This window comes from Phascolarctos cinereus, unplaced genomic scaffold (assembly GCF_003287225.1).
Source record: "Phascolarctos cinereus isolate Bilbo 61053 unplaced genomic scaffold, phaCin_HiC Scaffold_9;HRSCAF=440, whole genome shotgun sequence".
NCBI classification, from domain to species: Eukaryota; Metazoa; Chordata; class Mammalia; order Diprotodontia; family Phascolarctidae; genus Phascolarctos; species Phascolarctos cinereus.
In genome coordinates, this window is record NW_027556402.1 from 251,722,878 (window position 1) to 251,745,988 (window position 23,111).

General features: G+C 37.9%; 1 protein-coding gene across 1 annotated transcript in view; it reads right to left on the bottom strand.

Moving 5' to 3' along the window:
- LOC110200738 (vomeronasal type-2 receptor 26-like) overlaps positions 1-23,111 on the bottom strand; it is a 107,196-nt gene that overhangs the window by 19,191 nt on the left and 64,894 nt on the right. Inside the window, 3 exon segments of the mRNA XM_078148883.1 lie at positions 4,832-5,409; positions 10,095-10,170; positions 21,640-22,511. Of these exon segments, the coding sequence (XP_078005009.1) occupies positions 4,832-5,409; positions 10,095-10,170; positions 21,640-22,511 (1,526 nt within the window).

Genomic DNA, 23,111 nt, shown 5'->3' on the forward strand with positions numbered 1-23,111 from the left:
GAAGAATGGGGAGACCCGGTTACTGTAGAATGCCAAGGCACCTTGTGGTTTCTGAGCTTGTTTCCACTAGTACCCTGCCTTCACTGAGGCACTCTGGGGACCAGGTATTGGTGTTTACCTGCTCCACCACCTGGGTTTCAGGATCTCCTCCTGGCATGATGAGGTGGGGCTTTCCACTAGCTTGCTGGGACACCTCCCATTCTGTACTTCTCCCCTTCCCCAGGGTTATAGGGGCTTTTCCTGTTAATCCCTACAGGTACCTGGGCTACTGGACTGCTGCACCCCATTTTTCTTCTGGTTCAGTTGTTCTCTGGTTAGGGTTAGGGTTAGGGTTACGGTTAAGGACTTGTTTTCTTCAGTGTACTATTTTTTCCCCCAAGCTGGCCACTTGTATTATTTAAGGACTTGTTTTCTACAGTTAATTTTTGTCCTTCCTTTTCCAAGCTATTGACTCTCTTGCATACCTCTCATTTCTTTTCTCATTTTTTCTTCTACCTCTCTCATTTGACTTTTAAAATTCTTCTTCCCTTATTTTCCTGAGGCACTGGGAGACCCATTTGTTGTAGAATGCTGAGGTACCTGGTGGTTTTCCAAGTTGGTTTCCACTGATTCTTCTACCCTCAGTTTGGCACTTGGGGGTTAAGTGTTGGTGTTTCTATTGGCTTATACCCTACTACCTACAAATACCCTACAAACACCCGCATTCTGAAAACAATCTCTCACTTTATCTTTCTATCTTCCACAAACTAGCATCCTATAAACCCTTGAAACAGCCACCCACAACAGGTTCCTATACTGTCCCTCCTCTCACTCTTTCCTTAACACCTTATTATCTGGCTTCCAGGTCCGCCATTCCACCAAAACTCCATTTGCCTTAACCCACTGGAGAAATGGCAAACCACTCCAACTTGCTTGCTAAGAAAACCCCACATGGGGTCATAAAATGTCAGATATAACTGAACAAGTAATAAACAGGTCACAGTGCTGATGATTTCCTTGACTATTTTCTATCCTTCAAGTTTGCTTAAGTTGTTAATATTTTCAGCTTGGTTTTGAATTGATTCTCTAGTGTTTGCTGGGTATTTCACTTTATCAGCTATACTTTTCATTCTTCATTGTCTATTTGTATTCATCTCATGTTTTTTTTCTCATTGTCTCCTTTCTCAAATCCTATAGGAAAAGATTTGTTTGTCCCTGTTACAGATAATGTTTGCACTTGGTTTTAAATAGCTATAACTAATAATTTTAAGGAAGAATCCATTTATTCCTAGGCTTTTCAAGTTGTTTTTTATACAAATGAGTCTTATTTTTTCAAATGCTTTTCTGAATCTATTAAGACAATTGTGATTTTTGTTCTTTTTTATTGATGTGGTCAGTTATGCATCTAGTTTTCTTCAGGTTGAAACAGACCTATATTTATGCAAAGAAATCATACTTCTCTCTGCAATATATTGCTTTAATCTCCTTCCTAGTATTTTATTTAATATTTTCCGACAACGTTCATTAAGGTAATTGGTCTATAGTTTTCTTACTCTGTTCTTGTTCTCTAGGTTAGGGATCAAAACCATATATGGGTCATAAAATATATTTGCTATGACTCTTTATTAATCTGTTTTTTCCAAATACTTTATACAGTATTATTATGAACTGTCCCTGAAAACTCACAGAATTCACTCGAAGATGCATTTGGTTCAGGGGATTTTCTTATTGGGGCACTTGTTAATATTTCGTTCAACTTCTTTGTCCATGCTGTTGTTGTTGTTGTTGTCTAGTTGTTTTTGACAATTTGTGCTCCAATGGGCCATAGCATGCCAGGTCCATCTATTCCCCAATATCTCTCAAAGTCTATCTGAGTTCTTGTTATTTATTTCCACAACACTATCTATCTATCTCATCCTCTGATATCCCCTTTTCCTTTTTTTTTTCCCCTTCAATCATATCCAACATCAGGGTGTTTTAAGTGAGTCCCAACTTATCATTATGTGCATAAAGTATTTAAGCTTCAGCTTCAGCGTTTGACTTTGCAGTGAATAGCCTATATTAATTTCCTGAAAAATGGTCTGATGCCATCTCGTTGCTGTCCAAGAGAGTTTCAAAAATCTTCTCCAGCACCACAATTCAAAAGAGTCAAGCCTGGAGCGCTCACCTTTCCTTACAATCCAACTCTCAAAACCTGAGTTTTCTCGAGTTCAATTGTTTCTGATTCCCCCTTACCCCATTTCATTGTTTTACTTCTCTATTTTTAAAAAATAACGAGTGGTTTAGATGACTGCAGTTTATATTATAGTTTGAGGTCTGTGAGTGCCATTCCTCCCCTTTCATCTAATGCTTTATCTCCCTAAATATACTAAATTAGTTATTTCTTCAAACTAATTCAGTTAAAATATCATTAAGTTCTATAAAGTCATAATTTGAATATTCAGTAAGCATCAGATCAGTAAACTGACTTTCATAGTGTTGGCATTTACTTAATAGCAATCAAATTACTACAGATTTACTTCATAGAGCTGGGTAATGTGACAAAATAAGTAAAATTAAATATTTTTATTTGATTATATTTCATTGCCTTAAACACGGACAATTAATATTTATCCAATTATTTAGATATTTCTCTATTTGTCTAAAGGTATTTCTCATAATTTCCATATAATTCCATTGTCTTGTTGGATAGAGCCTCAGAGATTGTATACTGTTTGTAGTCATATTACAAGGAATTTCTCTTTCTAGGGCTCTCTGCTTCATTTGGTTGATAATAAGTAGAAATGTTAATCATTTGTGTGGGGTTATTGTATATCCTGTATCTTTGCTGAAGTTATACATTATATAAATCAGTTTTTAAGTTGACTCTCTCAGATTCCCTTAGTAAAATATATTATCTCCAAAAAGCGATAGACACATCTTATCTTCTTCTTGGTCCTAAGGATGACTTTTATTCATTGTCCTTAACTCACTGATATGGGGATGGGAAATTGTGTGGGCTTAACTCTGAAAGAGAGGCATGTAAGTTTGTCTCTGGCACATGGGTGTTGAAAATTATCTGGCCGAGGATGGGGAATTTGGATCAGGAGAAATCAGAAAGGTAACCATACAATATAGAATGTCTTCCACTAACCCTGGGAGTACTGACACTCACTCTCTGCCAAAGAAATCACAAAGGACTGAGATCAAAAGTTTCTAAAACTATAGAAGCCAAAGGGGTCATAGACTTGTGTCATACTTGTGAATGAACTGTCAGAGCAGAGGAAAGCCAGGACCAGTGAGCATACTTGGAGTGCTGGATTAGTGACATTAGGTTCAAATACATTTTCTCCAAGAATTCACTAGGGACTAGTTCTTGGCTTTTTGTCCTTGTACTTGGCTTTTTTTTTTTAACTTTTCATTTATATTACTTGTTCTAGAAGAAAGCTGACCTTGGGAAAAAAAAGCAACCATCATCCTGGGGTTTTTCTTCCTGTCTTTGAACTAAAATTCCCTAAAAGAAACAAAGAAAAATAAAAGAAAATGACAGAGATCTAGGATGTGTCATTTTGTCCTTTTCATTATTGCACAGACATTACCACCTTCTTTTAAAAGAGTAAGACATCCAGTATCCCATCTAATTTGTAGAGGAGGTCTCAGAATTTTACATATCAATTTTCCATCAAAGCATTCTGAGTCCAGTGAAATGTTCACATATGTCACAAAAACAAAGCAAATAGTAAGATGCTGCCCAGTGAAAAGTAATGGGGGATGGGATGAATAAAAATATGACCTGAAGAACAGCTCAATTGAAGTAGATTCCTGGAAAAAAAAAGTGAACTACTAACACATGACTACTTTCTCATTTTTATTATGTCTTATGATATAAACTACTGATATATCTAAAGGTATTGTTGCTAAAAATATCAGAAGGAACAATAAGGATTTAGCAAACATTTTCTGGACCAGACCATGACTTCCTAGTTTTATAATTGATGGAAAGAAATGAAAGGCATAAAAACTTCTTGTATATGTTCATTGGTGAAAAACAACCTTAGTCAGCAAATGAATTAGTTCTTACACATTCTCCAGCAAATAATCTCTTGGAGTTATGTTCAATTCATCCAATAATATTTAATAAATGTAATGACTGATATCACTCAAATGATATCACACAAATAGAGAAATGGGAAATTATAGTTTCAATATGGTAAATAAGAAATCAATGACTCTGAATGCTGTAAGGACTGATAAAAGGTTAGAATCTGAAACCAAGCACTCACATCTTTAAGTTCATCGACTGTTTCCACTATTGTTTTAAATCATCTTTATATATTAAGTGTCTGCCGTAGGTAAGATATTTCAAAATAAGAACTATGTTTATTCAGAAGTCAGTCAATATGACTCTCTTCAAAATGCTATTAGGTTCAATTGAAAAAGAGATGATATTAAGAGAAATTTGAAGGCACACGAGCTAGATATATTGAAAATATTTTATTAAGACTGTAGGAGCCAAGGAGCTACTTCACCGTGATTAGTGAGGAAGAATTTGAGGACATCTAACTTCTCAGTGAGTAGCTTTCTTTTTCAGTATCTCCAGGGTATTTCTTTCTGACCTCAGAAAAGATCACATAGCACTTAGAAGCAAAGATGCAAGTGAGAATCCCAGCACTGGAGGTCAAGATTGAAAAGACTTCCACGGCCACCATGGCCTTGCCATTGGTGCTCTGATATGTGGGTAGAAATGCCAACCAGACACTGCAGAATACAAGCATGCTGAATGTCAGGAACTTGGCTTCATTGAAAGTGTTTGGCACATTCCTGTCCGGTTAAGCTACTGTGAAGCTCCCCAAAGCCAGCAAGGCCATGTTGCCCAAGACACATTAGAAAGTAAGGATGGAGCCCTCATTATGTTGAATGACAATGAAGGCAGGCTCCGCATGAATGTCCATCTCCAGGAATGGGGGATAGGTCCCAAGCCAGATGCCACAGAGACAAAAATGACAGAATAAGATGCTGTAGGGCCCAGCCACCTCCTGAACTTGCTGCCTGGCTTTGTGGCCTTGAAGGCCAGAACCACAGTGATGGTTTTAGCTAAAATGGAGGCAATGGCCACTGTAAACACAACTACAAATGTGGTTTGTCGCAGGAGACAAGTGGTGGTGTTAGGACGGCCAATGAAGGGCAAGGAGCAGAGGAAGCAGAGGCTGAGGGAGACCAGAAGAGTGTAGCTGAGACTGCGGTTATTGGCTTTGACTATGGGAGTGTCTCTGTGCTTCACAAATACTGCAAGGACCAGAGTGGTGAGGAGGGAGAAGCAGAGAGCTGCATAGGCCAGGGTCATTCCAAGAGGTTCTTCAAGGACCAAGAAGGTCACAGTCTTGGGGAGGCATCGATCTCTCTCCTTGCTTGGGTACTCATCTTCAGGGCACTGCAGGCACTGCTCTGCATCTGCAAACAACCAAAAAGTGAATCTAAATGTATCCAATATGGATCATAGCTCTCTATCTCCAATAAAGCACAGCTTTAGTCGTTCTACATCAAGCTCAGCCTCATTTTGAACTCCTCCTTCTAAATCAGAAGGACAAGTATTCTAGAGGATGAATAAGATAGACACATTTCTTCATATGTCCATATATGGATAAAAATATGGTAATAGTATCAATTCACTTTCATATGTTTACTAAAAAAAAAATAAACTGCCTATAATCTATTCCAGTATTGATCCACCTACAATGACCCCTAAGGGGTCACTTTATGGATAATCCTATACTTTCAAAATAGATATAGGAATTGAAAACACACTGAAAATAGTAATTCTGTCTTTCTCCTACATAAAGGCCATGAATTAATAATGAATTACACGGAAATACTTTTTAAATTTGTTTCTTTTAATGATAACTACAAATCTGGATTCTTATGGTATGTACACGATTCTGCTTATACAAATCAAATATTCCTCATATAAAGAAATTTCCCTAATGATTTTGATTCTTTTAATCAAAAAAATATGTTGTGCACCCATGACAATGGTTCCATAGTTTAAGTATTATAGTGAGGATTTAAAATCTTTCTCCTTCATATTTTCCATTCATCAGTATTATAATGTCATTGTGTACATATGCATTCCTCCAGCCTCAAGAACATTTCCCTGGGGATATTATAGGAAAATTTGGGAGCACACAGGTCAAAGATAAGGCTTCTGTAACATATGAAAATTTCAGGACAAATTTTCTGGGTGATTACTAATCAATTTTATTAATTATGTCCAGCAGATAACTAGTAAAATGATGGTCACTTGGCTTTCTCTCATTAACAACGACAACAACAAAAAAAAACACAGATAAGCCACTCAATGCTTACATGACCTTGAAAGAGTGGATGATCCCACAGTTGAAAATTAACTCTGATTAATTAAGAATTAATAAGAGAATGAATATTATAGTGAGAGATGGGCTTATTCTAATGAGGAGCTGATGATGTGAAAGTGATCATGTCACTCATCTCAAGCCACACCACTTCTGCCTTGGACAACCTATATAAACGGATCCACTCAGTCAATGAACAATGAGCAATAGTGGGGTAGGAATTCCATCCAGATAAGATGGTTTAAGTGGAGAGAATTTAGGGAGCAGGGTCAGAAACGCCCTTGAAAGATTATACTTTGAATGAAGAAATAGAAAAGAAAAAAACCTGGATCCTCACCCTCCCAATATTAATTGGTTATTAATATAGGAGAGAAATAACAATTTTTTCTCACCGTACCCAGCCAGAAAGCAACAACCACGCACAAGGAATGAGGGAGGGAGGGAGAGAAAGAGAGAGAGAAAGAAAGAGGGAAAGACAGAGAGAGAGACAGAGACAAAGAGAGAGAGAGAGAGAGAGAGAGAGAGAGAGAGAGAGAGAGAGAGAGAGAGAGAGAGAGAAATGATGATGTGCTTTAGACGTTAGAATATGTCCAGTCTTGAAACAGAACTGAAAGACACGGCACTCTGATTTCCTATCTTTTTGTTTTTGTTTTTATTTTGTTTTGTTTTTATAATTTTTTTTCCCCAAGGCAGTTGTCTTAATTTATTCTAAGTACTCATGTGCCCTAGCTTATAAACAGAATACTACAGGCAGAGCCAAGATGGCTGAGTGAAAGCAATGACTTGCTTGAGCTCTGCCCCAAACCCCTCCAAATACTCATAAAAAAATGGCTCTAAACAAATTCTGAAGCAGCAGAACCCACAAAAAGACAGAGTAAAACAAATTTCCAGCCCAAGACAACCTGGATGATTGATCAGAAAGGTGTATCATGCCAGGCTGGGAGCGCAGCGCAGAGCAGAGTGGGCGCACAGGCTGCAGGAAACCTGGAGCAGGCCTCAGAGGAATGAATCACGGGCAGCTGTGGAGGTTTCCAGACTCCTCAATTCACGATTGCCAAAGACAACTTAAAAGGTCACTGGGAAAAGTCTGTTTCTATCATTGCTGAGAGAGGAAGTCGGGGTCTCAGCTCTATTCCCCAAGAGCATGGCCGGGGAGGTTGGGGGCAGCTCTTCCCGAGCTTCCGACCCACAGACTGAGGGGGAATCCAGTGGCTGATCAGAGAGGGACCGCAGGGATCTCTTTGCCAGTGCTGAGGCAGGAATCTCTTGCTTTGCCTGTGCTTGGATCTGGGTCACAGTTCTGAGCTGTGGTACTGGGGTGAGGAGGAGCTCTGGCTTGGTGGACCTTGTAGTGGCTGTGGAGAGCAACCCCTCCTCACAGTTACAGGACAGAAAGGAGTACTTGTGGTCACAGGCCAGGAAAGGAGTAAACACCTCGCCCCTTATCATGCCAACTTGGAAGAACTGAAAATTTACAGGTCCCTACAAGTATCTCTCAAAACAGCTATACAAACCCCCGAAGCTTGGGGCAGTACATTCTCTACATCGGAAGCAGACTCTTACCTTAACAAAGAGTTTAAAACTCAAGCAATTTCCTGGGATCATAAGCAAGCAGTGCAAAAAGAGTCAGACCACAGAATCTTACTTTGGTGAAAAAGAAGATCAAAATACACAACCAGAAGAAGACAACAAAGTCAAAGCTCCTACATCCAAAGCCTCCAAGAAAAATATGAATCAGTCCCAGGCCTTGGAAGAGCTCAAAAGGGATTTTGAGAAGCAAGTAAGGGAAGTAGAGGAAAAACTAAGAGTGATGCAAGAAAATCACAAAAAACAAGTCAACAGCTTGCTAAAGAGACCCAAAAAATACTGAAGAAAATAACACCTTAAAAAATAGCCTAACCCAAATGGCAAAAGAGTCAAAAAGCCAATGAGGAAAGAATGCCCTAAAAGCAAAATTGGCCAAATGAAAAGGAAGTCCAAAAGATACTGAAGAAAATACTTCCTTAAAAATTACAATAGACAATTGGAAGCTAGTGACTTTATGAGAAATCAAGACACTGTAAAACAAATCCAAAAGAATGAAAAATTAGAAAACAGTGTGAAATATCTCACTGGAAAAACAACTGACCTGGAAAATAGATCCAGGAGAGAGAATTTAAAAATTATTGGACTATCTGAAAGCCATGATCACATAAAGAGCCTAGACATCATCTTTCAAGAAATTATCAAGGAAAACTGCCCTGACATAGTAGAACCAGAGGGCAAAATAGAAATTGAAAGAATCCACTGATCTCCTCTTAAAAGAGATCCCCAAAAGAAAACTCCTAGGAATATTGTAGCCAAATTCCAGAGTTCCCAAGTCAAGGAGAAAATATTACAAGCTGCCAGAAAAAAACAATTCAAGTACTGTGAAAACACAGTCAGGATAACACAAGATTTAGCAGCTTCTACATTAAAGGACCATAGGGCGTGGAATAAAATATTCTGGAGGGCAAAGGAGATAGGATTACAACCCAGAATCACCTACCCAGCAAAACTGAGTATAATCCTTCACGGGAAAAAATGGTCATGAAATAGAGGACTTTCAAGCACTCTTGATGAAAAGACCAGAGCTGAATAGAAAATTTGACTTCCAAATACAGGACTTAAGTGGAACATGAAGAGGTAAACAGGAAAGAGAAATCATAAGAGACTTATTAAGATTGAACTGTTTACATTCCTGCATGGAAAGATGATATTTATAACTCATGAGACCTTGGTCAATATTAGGGTAGTTGGAGGAAAAAAATTATATGTATGTATAGGTAGATAGGTATGATGAGCCTACATGCTTGCAAAATTTACATTTGACCAGAGAGGTTCAAGAATGTGATTCAAATTTATCAAATATGGACCTGCCATGCCAAGTGCTGTGCTTTATGAAAACCCATTGGGCAGCTGAGGGGAGACTAGCAAAATGCAGAAGAGATGTGGCAGGAGAGCCAGTAGGGGGCCATTTCAAAACATTCCATGGAAGAGGTGACCAATTCTTGTCAGGAAGTCATCGAGTGATGGGAAAATAGGGAACAGGAATAAAAGATTGTAGGTTGGTAGAAATTATGAGTGTACCAATGTTTGGGTACGTATCTTTATCAGACACTAGATTAAATGAAGAGATAATGTGTAATTATGTGAAATATGTATTTAATGCAAGAAAAAGGGCAAGAGCAGATCAAACTAATGTCTTCTGTTTTGTTTTGTTTTTTCAGTATATTTTAAGGCAATATCCTCAGCTGAGAATGTGGAGAATGAGGTAATATTCGAAGTTTGCAAATGTAAGTTAAGATGTTGAATAGCTGCTGTAGAAAAAAGAATCAGTAGTCTCTTGACAAACAGTACATGTACAACCTTGCAGTAGTGAAAGCCTAATTCAGTCAAGACAACATAAATTTGTAGCGGATCCATTCTATAATGTTGTATGACTTTTTAAAGTGTGTTTAACAGCACCTGAGTAGGATTTGAAGAACTAGATACTGGGAAAAATCTGGATTTGGGGTTTGTCAAGGCTCACGTAGAAATTGGTGGTTCTGTTTTAGAAGTTGTGTCTTTCCATAATGGAAAGACTATCTATTTTTCCTTTATTTTTTTTCCCCTTTACTTCATGGTCTTTTATGTACCAGTCATTATTGTAAATACTAGGGATAAAATATAAACAATTTAAAATTCTGTGTATTTCTACCTCATGTTTGAATGATGGGAAACCACATATATGTGCGCAAAAATAAATACAATGGAACTTCTGGGTTTTCATTACAGTTACCGGACAGCTCAGAGTAACCTTGTAGTAAGGGATATCCAAAACCAACTTCAAAGGAATCAAAAAATTTCAAATGTTCAAGTACATGTGAAAGCCTCTTCCAAATGTGGGTAATTGCCTATGCAAAGATATTACAAATGGAGTTGTGGTTTCCTGTAAGAGGTGCAGCAAGTAAATCAGGTGAGAGTCAACGTACACTACTTGAAAAGGAGTGTCATACAGTAAGCAAACACAGGGAAATGATGTCAGGGATTGAAAGGCTATTGGAATTCAGAAAATGAGCTCTTATTTACTCTTACAGACAAGGAATAGCCAGCGGAATTTTTGATGCCTAGAGCAGAGACATGAGCACACACACCAATGATTTCAAATGTTCTGGCTGCTCTTTAACAACTCAAGCTATACTCTCCAATGTTAATTTTTACCAAATGTATAATGAGAGACCCTTTTATGTAAAAGGTGCATTAAGGAGGACTCCACAATCTCCAAATCAAGCTCATTCCATATTTGCATGATTTTAATCATTAGGAGGTTTTTACCCTCCCATCAACCCTAAATTTGTGTAATCATCTTTCTTAAATATGACCTGGACAGGTAAGTTAAAGAAATGAATATTTCAAATCAACAGTCTTTGATTCATGGTCAGAGTTATCATGTTGCCACTTGGGTTTTTTGAACCATTCTGGTTCATTCAAACTGATTTGCAGGTGACATTGACTTAAGGCCCTTTGCCATATGTCTTGTCCTTTTCTACTTCCTCTCCAAGTTTTGACACATTTTGTACACTGATATGCCCAGAAAATAACATAATAAACCAAATGTCTTCTAACTATAGCTTTATACTGAAAGAAAATCATATTTTTGTAATAGAAGAAAACTTCTCTCTTTAAATCACTTAAAACTTCACTGCAGCTTTCAAATATTTTTTTTCTGACAGTAACCACATCTTAATCCTGATATTCATATGCTGTTGGTTTTGAAGGAAGAATTAAGATTGTGTTCATCACTATTAAGTTTCTCCTTACTTCATTCATTGCAATCCTTGTACCTTCTAAGATTATACATTGTCCTGAGTTTCTCGTGCCATGTTTTATCAAACCCTCCTAGCCCTGGGTCATCTGCAAACATGATAAACTCTTCTTGTCCTTCAGCAAGCCCTTGGAAAAGATGATGCTCAAGTCATTTCATTTGAAATGACTGAAGTTCTTATTTTGCATAGAAAAATTGATCGGTGAAAAACTATTTTAGCTTTTAAAACAATTAACACTTTTAAGACATCCTTTACTCATGTGATCGCTACAGTACCATCTCCATCCCCAGAATAGAGGCATGATCAGAATAAAGACAAGATGAAGTAATTCTGGCAGAAAATATAGAAAATAAGCAAAAATATTTGACTAGAAGAAGGTCTGAGAAGGAGAACTTTGTGGGAAGAATATGAGGAGCTGTAATATCCTGCCATGCAAAATGGAGAAGAATAAAATGAGAGTAAGGGAAATAGGTGAATAAGACTTCCCATGTCCTGATCTTAGCAAAACTCCACCTACTGGGTATATAAGACACACAGAAAGAATCACAAATATTGTACATTTCACACATCTTATTTTGGAGATATCCTAGAAGAAAGCCCTATGCCATTACCACTGACCTCATTGTAATAGCCACTGAAGGACAACTCCCAAACCAGGTCCAAACACTATACCCCCTCCTAAAATATCAAAACCATCAGAGAGTTAAGAAATAGTAGGAAAGGAAAGGAAAGAAAGCAGAGTAAAACAATTAAGGATAAAAATAAGGAATGAAAAGATTATATTGAATCTCCATCTCTAAACCATCAAAAAGAGCAGTCTCATTAGTCAGAGGAGGAATTATTTGAACAAATAATCATCTCAAGTAGAGGCAACATTGCAATGATATCAAATAAAACAATTCTTGATGCCAAGGTCATTCTTTATTTGTTAGTCCCTAGATCATGGCCTGCAAATGGTATTCTGGTTGTTCGTTTGAGGGAAATTACCCTGTGGTATATATTATGTAGACATAAAAGGATTGAAAACTCAGTGAAATTAATGAACTTTGTCAGTGGTGTGCTGCACAACACTCCCGTGGGTACTATAAACTTTACGTGATTTGGTGCTTTAGATATGTATTTAACGTTATAAAGTTAGAATACAAATATGGCATCATGAAGGGTTAATGTATAAGATCTTCCCTACCCACAGCCCAAGCCAAGGGACAAGGAACTTCCCTAATGTATTGTTCAGGGATTTCTTTCAACTCGAACCCACCTTGGGGAACTACTCCTTAAAAAACAAGTCTTGAGGTAAACATCCAGGGACTTGGCCAGTTCCTGGTATTGATCTGAGACATTTTTTGACATAATAAAGATGGTTCCTGAGGATGGCAAGTTTCAGCCAAAACTCTCAGGTCCTTAGGATTAATCACCTATTCCTTGGCTCCCTGCCTTCTTTGTGTAGGGATGATAACAAGGGTCTTTCTTGGGAAAGCGACTTGGGTAGTCTCCCTTTGAGAGCACGCTCTGCAATAAGGACTTTCCCAACTGAGACCCCGACGGCTGTGATACAGGACTCCCCCAGCCAAACGTTCAGGAGTTGGTGCTTCCTTGGATTGGTGATGTATTTCTTCTTCTTTATCTCTCTATCTATCTTTTAATAGCCTCTGCTTCTAACATCACGTAATCATGTGCAATCACATTTACATGCATGTATGTTTATGATTATTGTCGTTATTAAATCATTTATAAACTAGGAAAAGTGTGAACATATCTTTATGGGTACAGATCTGAACCCCTGAAATAAATTACAAGTGCTGTGCAGCCCGTAACACCTTACTGTTACACATCACTTAGACTAAGTGGTTATAAAGCCCATCAAAGTTTATAAGCAAAGAAAGGCATTTTATCCTTTTCCACTAGTAACTTTCTGTCAGGCAGATGAGGCTTAAAGATTGGATAAAACCTGGAAATGACTGACGTATTCTGAATTCATTTTCTTTTCTGGTGCCTAGGAGAGTCAATATCCGGTTCTCCTCTCAGTGTGTTAAAGATGCAGGAACTCCCTCTACCTAAACCTCACACATGCCTAGCATCTGTAATCCACCTTGAGAACTTCTTTCTCAGAGACAAGTCTGATAAGGAATATTTTCTCCCATATATGGCAGAAATAATCAGTTGTCAACCAGCTCACGCTTAGGAAATATAGTTTTGCCACCTGAACCTCAACTTTGAGTGTATTTCCTCCCTGATGTGTCTCCCTCATCCTTGTACTGGGTAAGATTTTTTCTTCTATGTGAATGAATCTCTGACTTTTTATAATATGGACAGCCTTTATTTCTCTGCTTGCATTGAAAAAAGAAACACTTTCAACTTATTAGTTTCCAGAATACTAGGTTCTAGGAATTTTCAAACCAAGGTTTTTTCTTTTACTAAAGTTGTGAGGCTAAATAGAACACAACTCTACCGACAAAGCAATCGATCAGATATGTGGATGACTATTTCATCAGTCAGGAAAACAAAAACAAAAACAAAAGAAAAAACAAACAAAAAACCACTTTGCTTTTGGACCACTCAAGCGTGGAGAATATTTGAAGAATGCCTTGCTAATTTTTTCCTCTATCTTCAGAAACAAAGAGAAGTCGCTCCCTATGACTAGGTTCCTTTCTTTTCTAAATGTGGGGCTAGATGCTCTTTCTACATGACAAGGACTATCACCCATGTGCTACTAGAGAGAAAACCACAAAAGCAGGATCACAAATAATACAGAGAATGAAAGCCCTGGTTTCCCCAAACTCATAATCAACATCCCAAATTTCTAAAGAGGCAGGGAATGAATAGTGTGAGGTGACTGTGGGTCATTGTTCATGAATCTATGGGCACATTCTCTGTTGCTAAAGATTTTTCTTTCCTAATAGATGCTCAAGCTTGAAACAGTCCTTCTCAATTGGGAAAGCAGAATGTGAGGCATAGGGTAGATCTCTCTTTAGGACAAAGGCAAAGCTAGAAAGAGTAGGTAATATTCATGGGGAATTTTTGTCTCCTCGATATTATTCTCTTTGTTCCTTGTAGATGGATATGGAAAGGCAGTCCATCTTGAGGTCTCTTGGATGAAATGCAAACAAATATGCTGACCAGAGTCAGTGAGGGTTTCTGGAGACCATCTTCACCAGCAACTCTGCACTTGCTTCCTTCATCTTTTTTTTTAAGCACTATCAGTCAGTCAATAGACATTTATTAAGTGCCTAATATGCATCAGGATCTGTGCTAAATGCTAGGAATAAAAAGAAAGGCAAAAGACCTTAACTGCCCACAAAGAGCTTACAATTTAATGAAAAGAAAGTGCAAACTGGTTCTATGTTTTTTTCCAGAAGGCAAAAGTAGGAAAAAGTGGGTAAAATTACAGAGAGATAATAAGCTCAGTATAAGGAATAACTTCCCAATCACTTTAGCTATGGGGAAATAGAATGGATTTTATCGTTAGAGTGAGTTTCTAGTCCATGGGAGATGTTGAAACACAGGCAAGATGTATAGGTTCCACTTGTCTCTGGTGCCTGTCAAGATGAAAATGACAGATTTTCTATGAATTTTCTATGAATCCTCATCTCAATAGCCAGTTTCCCAGAGCATGAAAGCTCTTTGTGTTCCACTTGAGTCTTATATTTGAAAATCAAATTTTCTATTCAGCTCTGGTCTTTTCATCAAGAATGCTTGAAAATCCTCTATTTCACTGAATGACCATTTTCCCCCCTGAAGGATTATATTCAGTTTTGCTGGGTAGGTGATTCTTGGTTGTAATCTTATCTCCTTTGCCCTCTGGAATACTATATTCCATGCCCATGGTCCTTTAATATAGAAGCTGCTAAATCTTGTGTTATCCAGATTGCGTTTCCACAGTACTTGAATTGTTTCTGGCAGCCTGTAATATTTTCTTCTTGACCTGGGAACTCTGGAATTTGGCTACAATATTCCTAGGAGTTTTCCTTCGGGGATCTCTTTTGAGAGGAGATCGGTGGATTCTTTCAATTTCTATTTTGCCCTCTGGTTCTAATATATCAGGGCAGTTTTCCTTGATAATTTCTTGAAAGATGATGTCTAGGCTCTTTTTTTGATCATGGCTTTCAGATAGTCCAATAATTTTTACATTCTCTCTCCTGGATCTATTTTCCATGTCAGCTGTTTTTCCAATGAGATATTTCACACTGTTTTCTAATTTTTCATTCTTTTGGATTTGTTTTACAGTGTCTTCATTTCTCATAAAATCACTAGCTTCCAATTTGTCTATTGTAATTTTTAAGGAAGTATTTTCTTCAGTTATCTTTTGGACTTCCTTTTACATTTGGCCAATTTTGCTTTGTAGGGCATTCTTCTCCTCACTGGCTTTTTGAATCTCTTTTGCCATTTGGGTTAGGCTATTTTTTAAGGTGTTCTTTTCTTCAGTATTTTTTTCAGTCTCCTTTAGCAAGTTCTTGACTTCTTTTTCGTGATTTGCTTGCATCACTGTCATTTGTCTTCCCAGTTTTTCCTCTATTTCTCTTCCTTGTTTCTCAAAATCCCTTTGAGCTCTTCCAAGGCCTGGGACTGATTCACATTCTTCTTGGAGGCTTTGGATGTAGGAGCTTTGACTTTGTTGTCTTCTTCTGGTTGTATATTTTGATCTTCTTTGTCACCAATTAAGATAATATAGTTCGACTCTTTTTGTACTGCTTGCTCATGATCCCAGACAATTTCTTGAGTTTTAAACTTTAAGGTAGGAGTCTGCTTCCATTGTGGAGAATGTACTGTCCTGAGCTTCGGGGGTTTATATAGCTGTTTTCAGAGATACTTGGAGGGACCTGTAAATTTTTAGTTCTTGCAAGGTGGTATGATAAGGGGCGAGGTGTTTACTCCTTTCCTGGCCTGTGCTCTGGTCTATTAGTGACCACAAGCACTCCTTTCTGTCCTGGAACTGTGAGGAAGGTTTCCTGTCCACAGCCACTAAAAGTTCTACCATGCCAGCACTTCTCCTCACCCCAGGACCGCCACGCAGAACTGTGACCCAGATCCAAGCACGGGCAAAGCGAGAAATTCCTGCCTCATCACCAGCAGAGAGATCCCTGCAGTCCCCCTCTGATCAGCCACTCAATCCCCGCTCAGTCTGTGGGCTGGAAGCTTGGGAAGCAGCTGCCCCCTGCTCAGGGCCAGGCTCTTGGGGAATGGAGCTGAGACTCCGCCTTCCTCTCTCAGCACCGCAGAAACAGACTTTTACCACTGACCTTCTAAGTTGTCTTTGACATTCGTGGATTGAGGAGTCTGGAAACCACCACAGCGGCCCAAAATTTAGTCCTCTGAGGCTGGCTCCAAGTTTGCTGCAGCCTGTGGGCCCATGCCTCACTGTGCTCTGCTCCTAGCCCAGCATGATATGCCTTTCTGATCAATCATCCAGGTTGTCTTGGGCTGGAAATTTGTTTCACTCTCTCTTTTTGTGAGTTTTGCTGCTTTATACTTTGTTTAGAGCCATTTTTATAGGTATTTGGAGGGGTTTGGTGGAGAGCTCAAGCAAGCTGTTGCTTTCATTCCACCATCTTGGCTCCGCCCCCTTGCTTCCTTCATCTTGAAAACTTCAAAAACTCAAGTGAAAAAATAGATGTTTGGAAATCTTCTTCCCTACCTTTAATCCCTGGAGTCTTCACACCTTCCAAGGGTTCTGAGATGTCCATAGAACTTTCAGTTCTCTCTCAAGCCTGGTTTAAGGGGCCTTCCAGTGTTCTCCTTCCATTCTCATATGTCTTCAGTGGCTCAAAATTACCAAATATCCCATCAGTCTAAGGACACTGTGAAATGACAGGGTCAGAAAGTGTGAATGATAATGACAAAGCCTAGGACCACGAGTTTCCAGACTGAAATGAATTTTACATTTTTCTTGCACTGATAATATTAACCAAAGCGCTTTGACCATTGAAAGTACACATGAAATAATTGGTGAATGAATGAGTAATAAAAATCAAAATAGGAATCTCAGTAGTGTTTTTAGGTTCATAAATTATATACCTCACAGGTCTGTCTGTGACATACTAGTGGAAACCATGGGCTTAGTGGAGTAATCCTCCCACAGGCCATTAAGAAGGAATGTAGGAGGCGGTTGAGTCAAGATGGCTGAGTAAAGGCAGGGACCAGCCTGAGCTCTCCCCTGAACTCCTCCAAATAGATTTAAAAATGACTCTAAACAAATTCTAGAGCAGCAGAAACCACAAAAAGACAAAGTGAAAGAAATTCACAGCCCAAGACAACTTCAGGTTGGCAGGAAAGGTCTGCTGCACCTTGGAGATAGAAAAGCACAGTGCAGCAGAGGCAGCACCAGTGTAGACCAGGCCCCAGCAAAGCAGGAGCAGGCCACAAGGCAACTGGATCACTGGCTGCAGTGGCCATTTCCAGACCTCTCAGCCCATAGACACCAAAGACAACTTGAAAGTTCAGCAGGACGAGTCGGTCACATCTGGGTAACAGTGGAGTGCAATCTAGTGCAGGTCTCGCACACAGCCCCAGTCCCAGCAAACCAGGAGCAGGTCTTGGGATGGAGCAAATAAGCAGTGGCAGCACATATGAAATCCCATTTTGAGGATGTGAAAAGTTTTTGTAGGGGCAAATGAGCAAGTGAATTGATCACAGTTACAGGACAAAAAGGTGAGCTAGTACTTGGGCCTGCTACTGAGCAGAGGCTCCACCTGGGTAAGAAACAGAGCACCGATCAAAATCCCAAGGGCCTACCTCTCCCATGATCAAAGCTTGGAATCATGAAAAACCTCCAGACACCCAACATTAGCCCTGAAAACAATAACAGGGAAAGAGTGAAGCTTCAAACTGTGGTCCCCACTCAGCAGGTGAGCAAAATCTAACTTAATAAGAATTCCCTTTTTTTTTTCTGAAAACATTCCATTTCTCATTTTTTAAATTTTTTAATTTTTTTCCCTTTTTTATTAATTTATTTTGATTTATCAACAATCACTTTCATAAGCTTTTCAGTTTTAAATTTTTCTCTACTTACCTCCTTACCTCCCTCCCCAAGACAGCACACAATCTGATATAGGTTATACATATACATTCCTATTAAACATATTTTCACATCAGTGATATTGTAAGAAATAGAACTAATAGGAGGAACCACCAGAAAGATGAAACAAAAGACAACAGAAGAAAAAAATAGGAAATAGTATGCCTCAATCTGCGTTCAGACTCCATAGTTCTTTCTTTGGATGTGGATAGCATTTTCCATCATGAAGTCTTTGGAGATCCTTGTATTGCTGAGAAGTAAGTATGTCCATATTAGTCATCACACAGTGTGGCTGTTACTGTGTACAACATTCTCCTGGTTCTTCTCATTTCATTCAGAATCAAATCATACAAATCTTTCCAGGCTTTTCGGAAATCTGCCTGTTCATCATTTCTTATAGCACAAGAGTATTCCATTACATTCATATATCACATTCGTAATTATGATTACTATATGTGTCATTCTCTCCATCCTTTCCCTCCCGTTTATGCTTTTCTTTCTCCTTTCCCCTTTTCTCATATGACTATGTATGGGTCATAAAGTATATTTGCTATGACTCCTTAGTTAATCTATTTTTTTTTCAATTACTTTATACAGTATTTCAGTAAATCATTCCCGAAAAGTTTGATAGAATTCACTTATAAGTGCATCCAGTCTTGGGGATATTTTTCCTTAGGAAATTTGATAATATTTTCTTGATTTCTTTGTCCATGATGTTGTTGTTCTTGTTGTGTAGTTGTCTCTGACTCTTTGTGACCCAATGGATCATAGCCCGCCAAGTCCTTTTATGTTCCACTATCTCTCAAAGTCTATCCAAGATCTTGTTTTTTATTTCCACAACACTATCTATCTATCTCAGCCTCTGCCATCTCCTTTTCCTTTTCTCTTCAATCTTTTCCAACATCAAGGTGTTTTCAGTAAGTCCCATCTTATCATTATGTGCACAAAGTTCTTAAGCTTCAATTTAAGTGTTTGACCTTCCAGTGATTAGCCTACATTAATTTCTTGAAGAATTGACATATTTGATCTCTTTCTTGTCCAAGGGATTCTCAAAAGTCTTCTTTAGCACCACAATTCAAAAGGGTCACATTTGGAGTACTCACCTTTCCTTAAAGTCCAACTGTCAAAACCTAAGTTTTACTGAGTTCAATGGTTTATGATTCTCCCTTTCCCTATTCCATTGTTTTACATTTTTATTTCTAACAAATATCAAATGATTTACATGACTTATGTTTATAATATGATTTGAGTGCGTTTCCTTCCCTTTCATCTTATTATTTAATTCCTTATTTCCCTTAATATACTAAATCAGTTTTTTCTTCAAACTAATTTAGTTAAAATATTATTAGGTTCTGTTAAGTACTCATTTGAATGTCTGGTAAAGCAATAAATCTGTAAAATGACTTCCATAATGTTGTCATTTCCTTATTTAATGTTATATTAATCAAAGTACCAAATAATTACTTTATAGAACTGGATAATGCCACAGATTAAATATATTGACTTAAGGATTATTTTCATTTGGTTATACTGGAACAGCCAAACCATGAGCAATTAATATTTATCCAATTATTCAGCTCTTCCCATATTTGCGTGAATGGATTTCTCATACTGTCCATGTAATTCCTGTATCTTATCAGATAGACTCATAAATATTTTATACTGTCTGTAGGCATATCCCCAGGAATTGCTATTTCTGGGGCTTCCTGTTTTATTTGGTTGGTAAGAGACAGAAATGCTAAGAAGTTGTATGGGTTTGTTGTATATGCTGCTACTTTACTGAAGTCATTAATTATTTCAATTCATTTTTAAGTTGACTCTCTAAGCTTTCTTAGATACTATATCATATCATCTGCAAAAAATAATAGACACATCTTGTCTTCTTCTTGGTCCTTGGGATGACCTTGATTTATTATCCTTAACTCACTGACATGGGGATGGGAAATTGTATGGGCTTTAATCTGAAAGTGAGGAATGTGAATTTGTCCCAGACTCATGGGTCTAGAGGATTTTCTGGTTTAGAAAAGGGAATCTGGAAAAGGAGACACCAGGAGTGTAACCATATAGTATGGCATGTCCTCCACTTACCCTGGAAGTGAGCAGATCCCCTCACCTAACATTCACCCCTGCCAAGGAAATCAAAGGACTGAGCACCAAGCTTCTAGATTTGAAGAAGCCAGATGAGTCATAGAATTGGAGTATACTTTTGAATGCACTGTGAGAACCGATGAAAGCCATGAGTTATGAGAATGTCTGCAGTGTTGGGTTGGGGACACTAGCTTCAGACACATTTTCTGCAAGTCTTATTTAGGGGCTACTTCTTGACTTTTTGTCTTTCTTGTATTTGATTTTTTAAAATTTTTCCTTTATATTATTTGTTCTGGAAGAAATTTATCCTTGAAAATATCACTACTATCATCCTGTGGTTTTTCTCCTATCTTGAGACTGAACATCCTTTAAATAAAAAGGAAAGAAAAGGACAGAAATGTAAGGTGTGATATTTTTACCTTTTCTTTATTGCACAAACATTAATGAATTCTCAAAATAAAATACATCCAGTACCCCATCTAATACTTAGAGGAGGTCTCAGAATTTCATCAATCAATTTTCCATCAAAGATTCTGAACAAAGAGAAACACTCAAATATGTCAGAAATAAACAAATGATAAAATGCTGCCCCCAAAAAAAGTAATGTGGAATGGGATGAATAAATAATATGACCTAAAATAATCCCAATTGAAGTAGATTCCTGAAAAAAAAATAACAACTCATGCATGACTAATTGCTCATTTTTATTATGTTGTATGACACTACTGTTATATCCAAAGTATAATTGCTAAAAAGTGTTAGAAGGGAACACTAAGGCTTTGCCAAAAGTTTTCTAGATCAGACCATAATTTTACAATTACATAATTTATGGAAGGAATGAAAAGCATGATAATTTCTGGTATATGTGCTTAGGTGACTCAGCAAATGGACTAGGTCTTAAACATTCTCCAGAAAATTTTCTCTCATGGATACATTCAATTCATATAATATTTGATAAATGTATTAACTGATACAACTGAGATATACAAATTGGGGAAATTATATTTTGAATTTTATAAAGAAGAAATCAGTGACTCAGAATGCTGGATGGACTTATAAAAAGCTAGAATTGGAAACCAGGTACTCATATCTTTAAATTCATTTTTTCACTACTATTATTTTAAATCATTATTTATATATTGTGTCTGCCATATGTAAGGTATTTCAAAACAAGAACTGATCTAATTCCCCGTCTTTTCATAAATGCTATGATTTATTTCAAAATGCTATTAGATTCAAATGAAACAGAAGGAGAATTTGTTAACAGAAAATTGAAGATACATGAGCTAGGTATATTTAAAATGTGTTATTAGGACTATAGCAGGAAAGGAGTTATCTACTGTGATTGGTGAAGAAGAGTTTGAGATCTGGCTTCTCAGGGATTGGCCTTCTTTTTCAATATCTCCAGGGTATTTCTGTCTGACCTCAGAAGAATCACATAGCACTTGGGAGCAAAGATGCAAGTGAGAATCCCAGCACTGGAGGCCAAGATGGAAAACACTTCCACGGCCACCATGGCCTTGCCCTTGGTGCTCTGATATGTGGGCAGGAAGGATATCCAGACACTGCAGAACACAAGCATGCTGAATGTCAGGAACTTGGCTTCATTGAAAGTGTCTGGCAGAATCCTGGCCAAGAAGGCCATGGTGAAGCTCCCCAAGGCCAACAAGGCCATATAGCCCAGGACACAATAGAAGGTAAGGATGGAGCCCTCATTGCACTGAATGACAATGAAGCCAGTCTCAGTGTGTATGTCCATCTCCAGGAATGGGGGGTATGTCCCAAGCCAGATGCCACAGAGACAAATTTAGATTAGAGTACAGATAACAATAAGAGCATAAGATGCTGTAGAGCCCAGCCTGAGCTTGCTGCCTGGCTTTGTGGCCTTGAAGGCCAGAACCACAGTGATGGTTTTAGCTAAAATGGAGGCAATGGCCACTGTAAACACAATTGCAAATATGGTTTGTCGCAGGAGACAAGTAGCAGTGTTAGGACAACCAAGGAAAAGCAAGGAGCAGAGGAAGCAGAGGCTGAGGGAGACCAGAAGAGTGTAGCTGAGACTGCGGTTATTAGCTTTGACTATGGGAGTGTCTCTGTGCTTCAGAAAGACTGCAAGGAGCAGAGAAGTGAGGAGGGAGAAGCAGAGAGCTGCACAGGCCAGAGTCATTCCAAGAGGTTCTTCATAGGCCAGGAAGGTCACAGTCTTACCAATGCATCTGTCCCTGTCCTTGCTTGGGCACTGCAGACATTGCTCTGCATCTGCAAACAAAAAAAAGAAAGAAAGAATCTCACTATATTCCACATAGGTCATAATTTTCTATTTCCAGTAAAGCACAGTGTAAGTCATTGTACATTGTCCTCAATCTCATTTTGCACTCCTCCATCTAAGTGAGAAGGATAAGATTTCTAGAGGATACATAAGATAAACATATATTTCAGTATCTTCATAGCACCACAAATGGATAGAAACATATGGTGACATTATCTACTCCTTATCATGTGTTTACTAAAAAAAAATAAACTGTCTATTATCCATTCCAATATTAAACCACCTACAACGAGCCCTAAGGTATCAATTTATGGATATTCCTATATTTTCAGAATAGAAATGACGCATTGAAACCAGTAATTCTTTCTTTTTTTTCCCCATAGATAAAGGTTACAACTTCATAATAAATTAGATAGAAAGACCTTTTAAAATGTTTCTTTACGTGCAAGGTTATAACTACAAATATTCTGGATTATTTTGGTACATGATTCTGTTTATTCAAATCAAACATTCTTCAAATAAAGTAATTTCCATAATATTTGTATTTTTTTACATAAGAAAATATATTATGCATCCATGACAGTGGTTCC